General features: G+C 35.0%; 1 protein-coding gene across 1 annotated transcript; it reads left to right on the top strand.

The window, feature by feature from the left end:
* Positions 1 to 786: 786 nt before the first annotated feature.
* LOC114369862 (probable glutamate carboxypeptidase AMP1) lies at positions 787 to 7,307 on the top strand. The gene is made up of 11 exons (XM_028327131.1): positions 787 to 1,393; positions 1,587 to 2,129; positions 2,973 to 3,215; positions 3,816 to 3,968; positions 4,084 to 4,152; positions 4,506 to 4,593; positions 5,127 to 5,210; positions 5,336 to 5,424; positions 6,035 to 6,148; positions 6,244 to 6,378; positions 6,838 to 7,307. The coding sequence occupies exons 1-11, from the start codon at positions 1,007 to 1,009 to the stop codon at positions 7,018 to 7,020; spliced, it is 2,088 nt and encodes a 695-aa protein (XP_028182932.1). The 5' UTR covers positions 787 to 1,006; the 3' UTR covers positions 7,021 to 7,307.
* Positions 7,308 to 17,515: the final 10,208 nt, after the last annotated feature.

Here is a 17,515-nt window from a genome sequence, read left to right on the forward strand (position 1 = left end):
AACCGATATTAATGGAGCAATGTAAAAAACCTTTTTTTAGTAGTGATAATTGATAAGAGTTAAACATGCACAATAATATAAAACATTTTTTCGTAACGTTGTGTCGTTCGGTCAGTTTCAGCTTCGGTCAAGATTTGTTACATGAGAAAGGAGTTGACTTGTTCTAAAAATAATGATGTAATGTTATTTTGAATCAAAATTTAACTGCTACGTTTCCAAAGACTCGTTAATTCGGAGAAGAGTGATGCTGAATACTTCCTCATTTTTTTAATTATGATAATATTAGTTTAAAATACTTATTAATTTTATTAATTAGTTTTTACTAAAAATCTTACTAATTATAATTTTTTTTGAAAATTTAGTTAATCACTTTAGTAGAATTTTTCTTCTTAATTATCCATGACATGTTCGTGAACACTTCCACATATTTGTGCACCAAAATAAACCTTCTATTTGAAATAAAAAACAATTGCTTAAATTGGAAAGACACAATTCTATTTGAGTACGATTTTCCCTTTTTCTTAATACACATAACTTGAATGTAGACCATCGTAAATAAAGAATAGCGGTTTCAAAGGATTAATAATAAACAATAATAATGAGTCGTTGGTTCAGTGATAATAACTTTGATTCCTTAAATTTTAATCTTATAAATGAAAAATACATGTGAAAGAAAAAAATTTCACTAAAAAAATTCAAGTTAAATACCTTGAAAAATATTAATTATTTACAAATGGATAAATACTCTCAATCCATATAACAACAAATAAAGAAAAAGGGTTCACAACTAATCAACACGAAACTGAGCTCCTCTCCAATGCCTTGAACTTCGAAACTCACAGCAATTTGTTATTATTATAACAGCAAAACGCACACCAATTATCATGACTCTCCAATATTAAACTAACCATCACACTTTCTTTGTTTCACCGTCATAACATAGCTTCCTCCTCCTTGGTTTCTTGTTCACTTCTTCTGTAACAATTTCATCCAACAAAAGAAAGAAATGGTTCCGTCAAATACCGTAACGGCATTCACCGCAAAGCCGTCTCCGTTATTAACTTTCGTAATGCTCATCGTCCTCGGCGTGGTGGGATTCTATTCCCTGCATTTCCCTCCCCGTCCCACCACCTCCCCCGACCCCTCGCGCTTCCGCCACGTGTTCGTATCGTCTTCGTCGAACTCCACTGTCGCGAGCTACCTCCGCGCCCTCACCGTGCACCCTCACCTCTCTGGAACAAAACCCGCCTCGTTAACCGCACGCTATGTGGTGAACCATTTCACCACCCTCGGCCTTCAAACAAAAACAGTACAACACTCTGCGCTGCTATCCTACCCGGTGCGCTCCTCGCTCGCCGCGCATTTTAGCGACGGCACGAGTTTCGAGTTTCAGGTTTGTTTGTTTTTTTTTTTTATCGATACATGTTTAGTTTAGTTGTTAGTAGGATTCGAATTCACCACTTGTTTGTTTTGTTTGTTAGGTTAAATGGATACGCATTTCCATTCATGTGTTTTTTAGAAATATCAATTCTTAACTTTTGATTCTAACGACTGTTTGATGTTAAAATCTTATAACTTCGTTTCAGTTAACCGAACCGGACACTGAGAAGGAAGTGGTGGCGCCGTACCACGCATACTCGCCGTCAGGTGCGGCGGAGGCGGCCGCGGTGTTTGTGAACTACGGGCGGGAGGAGGACTACCGTCAGCTGGTGGCTGCGGGGGTGGAGGTGGCGGGGTGCGTGGTGGTGGCGAGAGGCGGCGCACTGCCGCGCGGGGCGGTGGTGGAGGCGGCGGAGAGGCACGGTGCGGCGGCGGCGGCGGTGTTCGTGGAGAGGGACACGTGGCGCGAGGGGTTTGAGAGAGGGCACGTGATGAGAGGGGGGATAGGGGACCCACTGAGTCCTGGGTGGAGTGGGGTGGAAGGTGGTGAGAGTTTGGGTTTGGAAGATAGTGAGGTTTTGAAAAGGTTTCCGAAAATTCCATCTTTGCCCTTGTCTGCTGAGGCTGCGGAGAGGATCTTGGAGTCGCTTGGTGGTGCTCCTCTGCCCTTGGATTGGAGGGGTACCCTCAAGTCATCCAAGGTTAAGAATGTTGGCCCGGGCCCCACCATCCTCAACTTTACTTATCAGGTTGGTTCCTACTTCCTAGTGTATCTTTTTATTTTTAGAGACAATCATTTGCCGCATGGTTTTTGATGGACTTCTTTCTTACATCTATGTTTTGTTTATTGAGATTAATTTTCATAATACCACTTAAAAGATTGAGATTAATTTCTAGAGAAGATACTCCATTCATATTCATCAATAGTTTACACAATGCATATACTATTTTCTTTGAGTTATTTATTTATTTATTCTCAATTAATTAAAATTCACTTTAAATGTACTTTTTAGAACAATTTTACCATACACAACAATTTATATGATTGGATGCTTTACGATGTTACTGTATTCTAATTAAATTATAGTTTGTATCATTGATAAAGAGAGATCAATAGAGAGATGACTTTTTGTGATTGTTTGTTCCTAGATAGTGTTTCTTTGATGATTGCAAGTTTTGGAGATGTTCAGGTTTTGACCATATCTCAGAGAAAAAAAAGGATTTGACTTTTGACCATATTTAATGTGTGTTTAACCAAACAATTTAATAAACTCTCGTAATATTAGAGTTTCTGACTTTCTGTTTAAATTTAATCATGGAATGTTTTGAAATAAGTTGATAAGTTGTAATGAAAGTCTATTAAAACAAGGTACAAGTTCAAATAAGTTTGGCATAAGTCTTTCTAAGCATACCCGATTTTCTATCCAATTTATTGTTCATGTCTATTGGTGGAATGTTTTGATTATTACAGTATATATTTTAGATGCTTATCTTTACAACACAAATATTAATGGTAGTACAAGGATCTTTAACTATGCTATATGTTTTTTCAGTGCATGTTTCAGTGTGGCTTGTTTTTTTTTTTTTATCAGGGTGAATTGAAGGTGGCTACCATTGAAAACGTTTTTGCCATTATCAAGGGACGGGAAGAACCTGATCGATATGTTCTGCTTGGGAACCATAGAGATGCATGGACATATGGTGCTGTTGACCCCAACAGTGGGACAGCTGCTCTACTTGACATTGCTGGCAGATTTTCTATTCTATTGCGTTTGGGGTGGACTCCACGGAGGACCATCATTCTATGCAGTTGGGATGCAGAGGAATTTGGAATGGTAGGTAGCTCCACTAATCTCATGTGCATCATGGTTAACCATTTTCATCATGTGATCATTGGATATTGATAAGTGATAAGCTAGTGAATTTAGTGACAAAGAATTGTGGATATGTGTGGTGTAAGTAACTCTACTATGATTTGTCTTGTTTACCTAAATTTGTTGCCATTATCTTAAGTCTTTTTCAAATGGATTAACTTCTTTTTATCAGGTTTTTGCTTAAAAAGTATTCATTTCCATTTTCCACTAATCTTATGTGCATCATGGTTAACCACTTTCATTATGTGCTCATTGGATATTGATAAGTGATAAGCCAGTGAAATAGTGACAGAATTGTGGACATGCGTGGTGTAAGTGAAACTCTACTACGATTTGTCTTGTTTACCTAATGTTTGTTACCATTATCTTGAGTAAGTCTTTTTCACATGGATTAAGTTTTTTATCAGGTTTTTGCTTTAAAAGTATTCATTTTCTTAAAATGAAAATTTAATGCAAAGGTTGTGCTTTTTATCAAGTTAGATCAGTTTGCTTTATTTCAATTATGGTGTCATGTCATTCCCGGTAATGTGCTCTCTAAATCAAGTTTCTCCATTTATGTAGATAGGATCCACTGAGTGGGTTGAACAAAACCTTGTCAATCTTCGTTCCAAAGCTGTAGCATACCTCAATGTAGACTGTGCTGTTCAAGGGCCTGGTTTCTTTGCTGGCTCAACTCCTCAGCTAGATGATCTTCTTGTCGAGGTCATAAAACAGGTATTTGAAGTAATTATACGTGCATATGTGAATCTGCATTTGGATATTGTTTTAAATATAGTTGATCCTGATATTTAATTAATGCTTTGAATAATTTTTTACGTGTTTATTTCAGGTCAAGGATCCTGACACTGAAGGTACTACAATATATGAGAATTGGGCAGCTGCTGGTGGAAACTCTAATGTAGGACTTTTAGTCTACTGGCCAATGGTCATTTTTACATATATGAAGTTATCTTTAGCTGTATTCTCTTACAAGTTACAACTACGTTTCTAAACTCTTCCTTCTTGTCTTTGTCTTTTCAACAAAGATGATAAACAGTCGTTTAGGTCTTTACTGTCTAGATGCCTTATTGAGTTTTGATAGATTCATATTTATTGTTTTCCCTTTTTCATCTCACTGGTGCCAATTTCCTTTTTTATTAAGGAAAATAAATTTGAAAGTAAGAAAAATACAATTTATCTTTCAAAATAAATCAATGGTGATGAAAGATCACATATTTGTTGCTTAGCAGGTTTTATCTTGGTTGATTGCAGATTCAAAGGCTCAGTGGTGTTGATTCTGATTTCGCTCCATTTGTGCAACATGCAGGGGTTCCATCTGTTGATGTATATTATGGAAAAGGTACATACCTTGTTGATATTGTCTAAAACGGTTTCATATGATTTGTGAAAAAGTCATGCCAGCATATCAAGTATCACCTATGTATTTGCTCTAGTTGTGCCACTCAATTTTAATTAATAATGTATCTTTTGGGGCATTTAAGGGACTAGTTCAGAGTGTAAAACGCACTTATTTTCTGTTGAGGTTGATAAAGGTTTAACATTCATGGTTTCTTAGATTAGGCCATTAGATCTGAGGTCATGGAAAGCTGTCAATGTTAGTTGATGCTTTTTAATGTAAAATATGCCTCAGCACTGCAATGGTTCTTGTGTTTCTGGCTATCATTATTTGGTCCTATCATAGGACTTGTATCTAGCTATTGTCATCTAGGAGCCAGAACTATAATGATCAGTATATACATTTTTTAAGCATATAATTTTTTACACTACAAAAATCAAAATTTTTGCATCTGAATATTCTTATATATGCCAATGTCCATTATCTGTCATATGTCCATGGCCTTCGGTGTTAAATAATGTATTTCTTTTCTCTAGATTATCCTGTCTATCACACTGCTTTCGATTCCTATAACTGGATGACAAAGTTTGGAGATCCATTCTTTCAGCGCCATGAAGCTGGTTAGATTTCTTGTTTAACCCTCTCTTAGCAAGAATTTTGAAATGATTATTTTATAGACCAATAAATTGTTCATCCATTTGTAAATCATAAGATGATATATCTTTTCTGTTCTTTGTTGTATTAGTTACTGGAATTTGGGGGCTTCTAGCCCTTCGCCTTGCTGATGATTCCATTATACCTTTCAATTATCTTTCTTATGCGAATCAGTTACAGGTATGCGTTTATCTTTATAAGTATTTTAATCAACTTCTTGCTAAGTACTGTCTTGGTGTCTTTTGATATAAGTTGATTATCAAACCAACCAGGTAATTCTAGTCAGAAGGTTAATTGCAAATTGTATTGGTTTCGATAAGTTAGAATGCAGTTTAGAATAATTAAGTTAATGGTATTTATTATTTCTTTTTTATCTATTGTATCATCAAATTATTGTATTTCATAAATTAGCGAATTCAGAATTCACAAAATTTTCTTGGGTACACCTCAAAGTTGTCTCTACAAGTTGAATCTAGGGTGTCCATCATCCTAACCTGTTATTGAGCTAGGCTCAGGTGGTCAAACCATAATGGCTGTTTTTATTAATATCAATAAAACAAATGACATAAGAAGTTACTGACAATCCCAAACTGAATTTAAAATATTTACTTTTTTTTGGAGGAATAGAAGGCTAAATATTTGGCAGAGGCAAAGAGAGTAAAATGTGGGGTGAATTGAATAAATATTTATCAATTATTCAATTTTAATGTTGCACTGTTATGGCTTCGTTGGAACTTGGAAGTGTTCCTATATCATTACTGAGTCTATAATCTTCCCCTACTTTGGACAGGTCTACAATAACATATTGAGCAACTTGTTAGACAAGCAGATTACTCTACATCCACTAAATACTTCGATTCAAGAATTTGCTTCTGCTGCCAAAGAAGCTAATGATGAATCAAAGGTAAAATCAAAACTGCAATAGATTGTAGTGTATTAGTATTATTCAAGAATTTACTTGTTATGTCTTCATCTACTTGTCTTTATTGTGAACTGCAGAAATTAAAATGGCAAGAAGCTTCAGATCGTTCTATAGATATGAAAATGCGAGCATTGAATGATAGACTAATGCTTGCGGAAAGAGGCTTCTTGGACGTTGATGGGCTTCAAGGAAGGCAATGGTTCAAGCATCTTGTGAGTGTGTTCGCCTTCTATGCCTTTGAATTTCTAGTTAAAGCTTTTCATTAACCAAGTTGACAAATGTGATCCCTCTAGTCCAATTGGGATGATTAATGAAAATGCTAGAACTAGCAAAATTTCACGTTTGTGGATTCTTGCTCTTTAGCCTTACCAACATCCAAGTTCAGAGCTGAATAGTATTTGATGTTATGTTTCACCAAAATGTGATTTTTATAGTGCTAGTGTATGCCTATATTCTATTTGGATCTTATATGAGATTTGGTGCCCTTAATATTCTAGTTGTATGTTGAAACACATGATTGTAAGTTTAGGTTAAGCAACCTGCTAGATCCCCAACTTTAGTTTATATTTCATCATTTCATGTTATAAGTATTTTATTTTGCCATTACTGTGTTATTAATCCATCATGCTTCGAATAAGAGAGAACCTGACAATTTTTGTTTACTTGTACAGGTTTTTGGGCCTCCCAGCGACCATGAAAGCAAGTTGGATTTCTTCCCTGGAATCGCTGACTCTCTGTCTAGGATGGATAAAATGAGTGAAAAAGAAAGGCTTGCTGCAATTCAGCATGAGATCTGGAGGGTTGCCAGGGCCATTCAAAGAGCTGCTTCAGCACTAAGAGGGGATTTGGCTTAAAACTAGTGGAAAAGATAGAAATCATGTAAATATTATTTTCTTTTTTTGTACAAGAGTATAGTTAGTCCTCAGGTCCATTTTTACATGTAAATGTAAAACTGTACATTAAGGGGAAAGCACCTGGCTTCTTTGTTTATTGCTTCTATGCTGATACTTAACTTTTTTAGTTGGGGTTAAATGAACTTCACCATTTCGGCTAGGTTTGCTTTTCCTTTTAAGATGTACCAAAATAATTTTGTAATTATGATCTGCTTAATTTAATTATAAGTAGAAATATTTTCAATGTTTACTCAAAACTATCTAAGAGGAAATCAAATTGTTTTTTTTTTTATTTTTTTCTGCAAAACACTAAATTGAACAATATTTTGCCATAACAATTAGATTCTTTTTGGTACAAGGTCTGGTAGTGAATACTCTTTAAGTTACAATTACAACCTTCATTTTTTGCTAACATTTTACTAAGGAAATGTGAACAACTTACAAGTCACTGTTTGTTTTAAAATTGAGTAGAAGTTATATGGACATAATCTATAATGCATCAAAAAGTAATTGCATTAGTCTAACAAAATTGTGATATACATTTTAAGATAAATGATTTCAATCAATGAAGTTATGGTTTAATGACCAATTTAGTTCATAGACTTGTATTATTTTTACATTTTGGTTTCTATACTTGGAAACTTCCTGTTTCTACCCTTTGTAATTTTAATTCTATTTTAGCCTCTTCCTTTAAGTTTGTCTTAACTCTGTTAACTAACACTGCCACAAAATAGATGTTCTCAATCCAAATGAGAGGTCATGGTTAGTTGCCATATAAATCTTAGTTTTTTCTCATCCTTCTGTTCCTGGCTTCAAAAGAAAGCAAGCTGGTTGAGGGCATCATATGTATGAAAAGGCTTACAACCCTCAACAAAGATGGTATTAGAGTAGCATGAATATGAGAGGGGACTCATTCCTTAAGAACGAGGATTGTACACGATTTCAAAACAATGTTGTGTGGTGCCAAAATTAGTACTTCCAAAAGATTAAAATGCTAATACTCTAGTATGGAGAAGTATCTAAGCATTTATAAGGTAGTGATATTGTGCTACGGTAAAATGCGCATGCACGAACAATAGGAAATGCATAATTGTTTAACTCTTAAAATAAAGAGTTTAATGTTCGTAATAATGTAAATTAATTTTATAGTGTCATTCTATCAGTGTATAACTTTTTTCTCTTTCATGAATAGTTGTCCAACAATCGTCCTTAATTAGTGTAAGAAGGATTTGACAAATGTAACCCTCTTATATTTAAATTAGGATAGTCATTTTCTTCCCTAGATGTGTAGAGCGTTAGTAAATTCGTTCTCGAAAGATAGAAATTCAAATTTTAGTCCCTGAAAGAGAAAAAAGTGAGACATCCATCCATCCATTAACTTTTGTTTGTTAGCTTACGTGGTACATTCAAGAACGAATTTGTCTGAGCTTTACACATTAAGGAACAAAAATGACTATTTACCAAAAATATAATTTTATCTTCGTCTTTCCCCCATTTTTTCATCGTTGCAAGCATAACATTACAATAAACATTTTAAAAAATAGGAAAGCAAACATAAATTAGAACAAACATAATAATAAACATAATATTGATTAATAAGCATAATCTATCTATTACTCTGAAATTTCTATTGTGACAATATTGGTAGTAACAAAATCAAGTTGGGTCTCATTTTTTAATGGGTGTGCATTTTTGTTTTAGTCTCATATTTTGGGTAAGATATTGTCATATTAGAAATTTCAAAGCAATAGATACATTATGCTTATTAATCAATATTATGTTTATTATTATGTTTGTTTTAACAATCTACTTTCTTAGTTTTTAAGTGTTTATTGTAATGTTATGGTTGCAACGATTAAAAAAGGGAGGGGGAAAGATGAAGATTAAATTATATTTTGGGTTAATAACCATTTTTGTCTCTGAATGTGTAGAGCGCCGACAAATTCCTCCATGAATGTGTCACGTAGGCTCTTTCATTAACGATAACGGACGGAAGTTAACAGATGAATGAATTTGTCGCACTTTTAGAGACTAAAATTTGAATTTTCATTTTTTGGAAATAAATTTGTCAAGACTCTACATATTCAGAGATAAAAATTGTTATTTACCCTTTAAATTATTGTAACCGAATGATGGTGTTTTTTTTAGAGTAAGGTTTGGACCAATTTGAATGTATGTGGGCAGATGTATATTGGGCCAACTATGAACTATGAATATTGTAGAGAAATTATATGAATGGTTACACGAATATTTAAGAAATGAATGCAAACAAAAGTGTTGTATGTTGGTTCATTAACAACCATTAGTTAGTCTCTCTTAGACTTTACCAACTTACGTATTTTTCTATTATAACAGTTAATAGTTAGGTAGTTTTAAGTTGGTTAAGTTAGTTAGGCTTGAGATAGTGCTTCTATTTCTTTTATTGCATAGTCTAGTTCAGAGAGAGATTCTGTAACCAGAGAAAAAAAAACTGCAGAATTTGAATAAAAATGGCTGCTGTGAGTTATGTGTAGTTTTGTTCATCCTTTTTTTCTTCTGCATTTTGCTTATTCTTGTTCATACAAGAAACTCATTCTTTTGTGAAGTAAAATCATATCTTGGCACAACAAACTAGTGCGGTGAGCGTGGAAGATTTTGAGTTCGATTCAAGAAATGGGCTCGACCAAGTATAAGGTTGAAAAAATCACAGGGCAAAATGATTTTGGGCTATGACAATTGAAGATGAGAGCTCTTCTTGTTCATCAGGGTCTGGTGGAAGCACTTGATGGAGAAGCCAAACTCGAAAAAGATGATGGCTGACGGGGATAAGAAAGCACTATTGCAGAAGGCACACAGTGCAATTATCCTCAGTCTCGAAGACAAGGTGCTAAGGCAAGTTTCTAAGGAAACAATTGCTGCTTGGGTTTGGTCAAAGCTTGAAGGTTTGTACATGACCAAATCTTTAGTTAATCGTCTTTACCTAAAACAGTCTTTGTATTTGTTTAAGATGCATGAAGATAGATCACTAGGAGAACAATTGGATTTGTTTAATAAACTGATTCTAGATCTTGAAAATATCGATGTCACTATATGATGATGAGGATCAAGCTTTGTTATTGTTGTGCTCTTTGCCTAAGGGTTACTCTAATTTCAAAGAGACTTTATTGTTTGGAAGAGACTTTGTTTCTCTTGATGAAGTGCAGGCTGCTCTGAATTCAAAGGAATTGAATGAAAGAAAGGAAAATAAGTCCTTTACAAGTGGTGAAGGGCTGACAGCAAGAGGCAAGACCTTCAAGACAAATAGTAAATCTGATAAGAAGAAGCAAAAGCCAGAAAACCAGAAGAATGGTGAAGGAAATGTCTTCAAAATCAGAGGTCATCACTGTAAAAAGGAAGGCCATACAAGGAAAGTTTGTACTGAAAGGCAAAAAAATGGTGGCAGTAACAATAAGAAGAAGGACTCAGGAAATGTTGCAATTGTTCAAGATGATGGCTATGAATCTGCAGAGGCACTGATGGTTGTTGGATCAAGTGGCCTCGAAATAATTAAGAATAGGGGGTTGAATTAATTATGAACGTGTCTTGACTAATTAAAAAATTATCCTTCTTAATATTACTAGATTCAATTAGGCTTTACTACTAAGTTATGAGAAAGTAAAGAACAAAAACTTAGACAAAAAGTAAAGAGGAAATGAAAAGTACACAGCGGAAATTAAAGAGTTTAGGGAAGAAGAAGACAAACACAAGATTTATACTGGTTCGGCAATAACCCGTGCCTACATCCAGTTCCCAAGCAAGCACCGGTTCTTGAGATTTCCAATAACCTTGTAAAATCCTTTACAAGCAAAGATCCACAAGGGATGTACCCTCCCTTGTTCTCTTTGAACAACCAAGTGGATGTACGCTCCACTTGAACTGATCCACAAGAGATGTACCCTCTCTTGTTCTCAGTATCACAACCCAAGTAGATGTACGCTCTACTTGTACCACAAAAGATGTACGTTCCAATGTGTTAAGACAAAGAATTCTTAGGTGGTTAGTCCCTTGAATCTTTGTAAGGGGAAACAAAAGATATCTCAGGCGGTTAGTCCTCTGAAATCTTTTGTTTAAGGGAAAGGGAAGAATCAAAAGAATTCCCAGCCGGGTAGTCCTTTGAATCTTTTGGTAAGAGGGAGAAGGGATGAAAATATAACACATTTTTGTTTTCTGCAGAATTTCCACTTGCAGAAAAATAAAGTTTTGAAACAAAGTTTAGAAAGCTTTTTGGCAAAGAAAAAGCAATAGGCAATGGTTAGAGAAAGATTGTGAAAAAGAATTGTTTTGAAGAATATCATATATATTTTGAATGTGTGCCAAAGTCATGCTTTTGTAGACTCTTCATGTCTGGTCAAAGAAACCATTGGAAGAGTAATGACTTTTGAGAAAACCATGTTAAGAGTTATAACTCTTAACTTTTTCTTCAAAACTGTTCACTAGTAATCGATTACCACAAAAATGTAATCCATTACACAATGCATTTTATGAAAAGTTGTGACTCTTCACAATTGGATTTGAATTCCAATGTTCAGATTCACTTGTAATCGATTACTAATATAGTGTAATCGATTACACTGTTTGAAAATGATTTTGGAACGTTGCAAACCATTTGAAAACATTTTGAAAGCCAAACTGGTCACTGGTAATCAATTACTGACAACTGGTAATCGATTACTAGAGAGTAATCACTTTGGTTTTGAGAAAATTCTTTTGTAAAACAAAACTGTGCTATTTGGTTTTTGAAAAATTCTTTTAATACTTATCCTTTATGAAGTCTTGATTTGTTGCTTCTTGATTTCTTCTCTTGAATCTTGAATCTTGGATTGGATTCTTGATGCTTGATCTTGAAGTCTTGAATCAATCACTTAGGCTTTTGGCATCATCAAAATTGCTTGGTTCATAATCTTGAAGCTTGCTTCTACAATCTCCCCCATTTTGATGATGACAAACCTGAAATCAAGAAACACATACAAGCTCTATCTTCTAATCGATCACTCACATAATTCTCCCCCTTTGTTTTTAAGTTAAAGCTTTACTTGAAATTAAGTTATTTAATTATATGAGTTCTTGATTTAATCCCAACTTTTTCTCCCCTTTTTGCATCAACAAAAAGCCAAAGTGCGTATAGAGACATAAAATCATACATTCACTGATAATCATCCAAACAAGGAAGATAATAATGCATACATAAACTAAGCAAGTATGATAATAATTCATTCATAAACTATAATATAATGCCAGATAATTTAAAGAGTCATCCAAGATAACCAAATTAGAAAGTATCATACTAATAAGTGTTTCAAAACATAGCCAAATACACGGCTAGAAATCAAAATACTAATAATAATAGTAATATCTAAACTGATGATGGTGGTGGAGGTAAATCAAAGCAGTCGCGAATAATAGTGACATCTTCTTCAACCTTTGCAATCCTTGAGTTCATATCCTCGAATTGTGTGTCCACTTGACGTTCCAAGGAGTCAAATCTCTCACCAACATAGGTTTGAAGTCCATCAAACCTGTCCAAAATACTCTGAAGGAGAGAAGAGTCTCCTTCAACCAGTAAGTGTCCTTCATCATCATTAGTTTGAGCACCCTTTTTTACCCAAGAGCCATCACGCCCTTTGCGGTAACCAAAGGAGGCAACCGCAGTAGCACCGATCAAGAAAGATCTCTTGATTGGAACATAAGGTTCAGAATCAAGAGGGATGTTAAAATGTTGAAGAAACAAAGTAACTAAGTGAGGATAAGGCAAAGGATCATTTAATCGCAATGCCTTATGCATGCGATACCTGACTAGATGTGCCCAATCAATTTGTCGACCGGTATGAAAGGCCCACATGACTATTAGATCTTCTTCAGAAACCTGTGCAAGGTTTGAAGATCTGGGGAGTAAGATACGGACAATTAGATAATGGAGGATGCAGCTTTCAAGAGCCAATGAACCGGCAAGTAGCCTTCCGGTCATATCTGCTTGGTTGGTGCAAACCAACCGGCGGGCATCATCCACAGAAAAATCGAATTTCCAATCATCATCTAGTGCACCTTCAAATGGTACACTGTCACTAGACAATTGGGTTAAATCATAGAAGAGGGATTGGTCAATGGACCACCTTTATCCCATAGACCTCAGAAATCAAGGTACTTTCTTGAATTTCAAGGTTAGAATAAAAGACTTTTACCAATTTAGAATACACGGGCAGTTTTAAAGACATAAAGGGAATGAGATTTGAGTTATAAAATGCTTGAATGCATTCGAAACTCTCATCAGAAAAGAAATCCATATCTATGAACTTAGGGTCAATGATAGAACGAGAGGAGAAAAGGTTTGTGTACCGTGTACGTTGTTCTTCCGATGAGAACAATGAGGAGGAGGAAATGGAGGAACGAATTGGAGTATCCTGAGCCTCAGAGTGTCGTTGGCTTCTACTTGAAGAACCTTTGCGCTTCTTTGATGGTTCTACCATTTGAGAGACTTATTCGAAATTTCAATCGGTTGAAATGAAAGAGAATGAAAAAGATGAATTTTGGGCTTTGTGGGACGTGATTTGGATAAGAAATGAGTGAGTTATGGCAGAAAGAAAATTTGGGAATAAGGGTTTCGCGAGAAAGACGAAGTTGCAGTTTTGTGAATTCTGAAATTTGAATTTATAAGCACCAGGGATGCGTTGTAATCGATTACATCTTTTGGTAATCGATTACACTTAGCCTGCCTTGCTGTAATCGATTACACATTGTGGTAATCGATTACCAGAGAGCATTTTAGCAGAATTAAGTGCTGAATGAATTCTTAGGGTGAAAGGATTTGAAAGGGGGTCAAAATACTTTATATCTAAAAACTATTATATGAAAATAAATATATATAACACAATAAATTTTTGAAAAACTTTAAGAATGACTTTTTAAGCAAGTAATTCACATATCATAAAGAGAAAAAAATCATGCAAGAATCATAGACATCATCAAATATTTGTTTTTTTAAAAAAACTTCATGCTTTGAAAAAATAACTCAATCAAACATATAAGAAAATTTTCACAATAGCAAACAATCAAGATAAAAAAAAAAATCTTGTTAGTCATCATATATCAAGTTAATTTAGAAGAAAATTTTCAACCCACTTAATTTAAAAGAGAATGGTTTTGATGTTACCTTTTTTCATGATTTAAGTGCTTAGATCTTCAAAGATGGAAGTCAGACTTTTGCTTTTTGCTTAATCTTCTTGAGAGATGTTCTCATCGCTCTCATAGTCCTTGGATAGAAGGTTGATCTCCTTCTCCGAACCATCGGATGAGTCATTTTCATCCCAAGCAATATACGCCTTCTTGGATCTTCTTTCTTCATGGCTTTTCTTCTCACTCTTCTTTGGCCATGATTCATTTATGGGGCAGTGTGCCTTTATGTGACTGGGTTGATTACACTTATAGCATTTAAGTGTTGGGGAACCTTCTTGAGATCTCTTCCCATTATCAAAGTTATGGCTTCTCTCCATTCTTCTATTTTTAACGAATTTATGAAACTTCTTCACAAAGAGTGAGAAGTCCTCTTCATCATTAGATTCTTTTTTTTTTCTTCTTCTTCTTGCATTGAGGAGGAGGCTTTTAGTGCTATGCTTCTTTTCCTTTTGTCGATCTCTTCATTTTGGTTGAGACGTTGAAGTTCCATTTCATGTTCCTGCAGTTTGCCAAAAAGAGTGGCAAGAGACATAGAAAAAAGATCTTTCCTTTCAGAAATGGCAGTTACCTTGGGCTGCAATTCCCTACTTAAGCATCTCAAAACTTTATTAATTAAATCTTCATTAGGAAAGGTTTTTCCTAGGGAGACAAGATGATTAACTATGTGTGTGAATCTTTTCTGCATGCTTTGGATGTTCTCATTAGTGTTCATCCTAAATAATTCATATTCATGTGTAAGGGTGTTGACTCTAGATCTTTTCACATCAATGGTGCCTTCATGTGTAAGTTGGAGAGTATCCTACATCTCCTTTGCATTTGAAAAGTTTGACACTCTAAAATATTCATCTATTCCTAGGGCAGAAGTGATCGAGGCCGTACCCAAATCAAATAAACATGAAAATGCAGTAACTAGGAAGTGATCCTAGGTCGTTTCCCAACGAGCAGTGACATACCAATTGTTCATAATATACATGCAGTAACAATAACGATTGGGGGGGGTTTGTTTGTTTTGTGATTAAAGAGTAGAACAAGTAAACTGGAATACGAAACTACTAATATTAAAAACGGGTTGTTTCCTTTTATTCAGAAGCCATTCTCTTATCCTGGGTTATGGAGAATTCGTCCCTAACAGTCAACCACTTAATCCAACCCTATTTCAATTTACTAAGCGAAAATCAACTTAGGGTTGTCAATACGTGATTAGGCACCACATACACCAGTTAGCCCTTCGTCCATTAAGCATGAATGCAAGTTAGGCTCAGAGGCAATTAATCGAACACGAAGCGTGCACTGATTAATATTCACGAATTTGGGATAACTGGTGAAGGGAAAACTGCCAGGAAACCACATTACAAGCGAAACCTCAAAGAGAGTTGGGCTTCGTCCTCAAAAGGAAACAACACCAGAAAATCTAGCCTTCCATGAATTCAAACAAAAAACGCAAATGAAACATGAAGCAGAAACATAAATGAACAGAAACGTAAATGAGACGGAAACGTAAATGAAAGTAGAAGAAGAAGCAAGAATGAATTCGTAATTAGAAGCAGAAAACGGAAATTTGCATTAAGAATGAAAATCGTAACAAGGGAACAGAAAAACGTGAAAACCTAGAACCCAAGCTCTGAATAATGAAAATAACATAACAGAATGCCCTGCACGAATCCCAAGGCAGCTATTTAAAAAGAGTCACTCAAAGTTACTGGGCCCTATTACAATACTCTGGCCCAAAACAAAATAAACACTGAACAACATAAAATAAAATTGCGAAATTTCCTAATTAGAAATTAACTAAGGTAAGCGCTGCTTTATTTGCCCTCTTCAAGTCCACAACCAAAATCCGGATTAAGCCCAATGTTTCATTAATTCCTGAAATTAGATTAAAAACATCAAATTAGCTAAATGAGCCCAAATAATAAAACTGCCTAATTAATTGACAATTAAGACCAATCAATAATTAAATGGTGCAAAAAGGGTTTAGAAAATAGAAGAAAATGATGGCACATCAAGAAGTAATAATGTTTTGGCTTTAAGATTATATTGGACTCTTCTTCTATCTTCTTCAGTCCATTTATCTCTAGGTTATTCTGTTGTTGTACTTGTTCTTGCATCTACTATAGTGGGTACATAAGGTCCTATTTCTATTGCTTCCCAAATGTTTAAATCTATGGCTTTAATAAAGATTTGTATTCGGGTTTTCCAATAGTGGTAACCATAACCATTAAAGATAGGTGGCCTATGAATGGAGTTTCCTTCGGGAAGCAGAGAATTTGAGGAGGCCATGAATCTTGAAGTTGTAAAACTTTTCTCAAGAAACCTACTCTGATACCACGTGTTGGATCAAGTGGTCTCGAAATAATTAAGAATAGGGGGTTGAATTAATTATGAACGTGTCTTGACTAATTAAAAAATTATCCTTCTTAATATTACTAGATTCAATTAGGCTTTACTACTAAGTTATGAGAAAGTAAAGAACAAAAACAATAGCTTAGACAAAAAGTAAAGCGTAATTGAAAAGTACACAGCGGAAATTAAAGAGTGTAGGGAAGAAGAAGACAAACACAAGATTTATAATGGTTTGGCAACAACCCGTGCCTACATCCAGTCCCCAAGCAACCACCGGTTCTTGAGATTTCCAATAACCTTGTAAAATCCTTTACAAGAAAAGATTCACAAGGGATGTACCTTCCCTTGTTCTCTTTGAACAACCAAGTGGATGTGCGCTCCACTTAAACTGATCCAGAAGAGATGTACCCTCTCTTGTTCTCAGTATCACAACCCAAGTAGATGTACGCTCTACTTGTACCACAAAGGATGTACGCTCCAATGTGTTAAGACAAAGAATTCTCAGGCGGTTAGTCCCTTGAATCTTTGTAAGGGGAAACAAAAGATATCTCAGGCGGTTAGTCCTTTGAAATCTTTTGTTTAAGGGAAAGGGAAGAATCAAAAGAATTCTCAGGCGGTTAGTCCTTTGAATCTTTTGTCAAGAGGGAGAAGGGAGAATCAAAAGAATTCTCAGGCGGTTAGTCCTTTGAATCTTTTGGCAAGAGGAAGAAGGGACGAAAAGATAGCACACTTTTGTTTTCTGCAGAATTTCCACTTGCAGAAAAAGAAAGTTTTGAAACAAAGTTTAGAAAGCTTTTTGGCAAAGAAAAAGCAATGGGCAATGGTTAGAGAAAGATTGTGAAAAAGAATTGTTTTGAAGAATATCATATATATTTTGAATGTGTGCCAAAGTCATGCTTTTATAGACTCTTCATGTCTGGTCAAA

This window comes from Glycine soja, chromosome 10 (genome assembly GCF_004193775.1).
Source record: "Glycine soja cultivar W05 chromosome 10, ASM419377v2, whole genome shotgun sequence".
In the NCBI taxonomy this organism is placed as follows: Eukaryota; Viridiplantae; Streptophyta; class Magnoliopsida; order Fabales; family Fabaceae; genus Glycine; species Glycine soja.

Excerpts from the sequence above, each read along its gene's own strand:
- LOC114369862 (XM_028327131.1), top strand. The coding sequence starts at position 1,007 with ATGGTTCCGTCAAATACCGTAACGGCATTCACCGCAAAGCCGTCTCCG. Across the intron at positions 2,130-2,972 it reads TCCTCAACTTTACTTATCAG|GGTGAATTGAAGGTGGCTAC; the intron begins GTTGGTTCCTAC and ends TTTTTTTATCAG. Across the intron at positions 4,594-5,126 it reads TGATGTATATTATGGAAAAG|ATTATCCTGTCTATCACACT; the intron begins GTACATACCTTG and ends TCTTTTCTCTAG.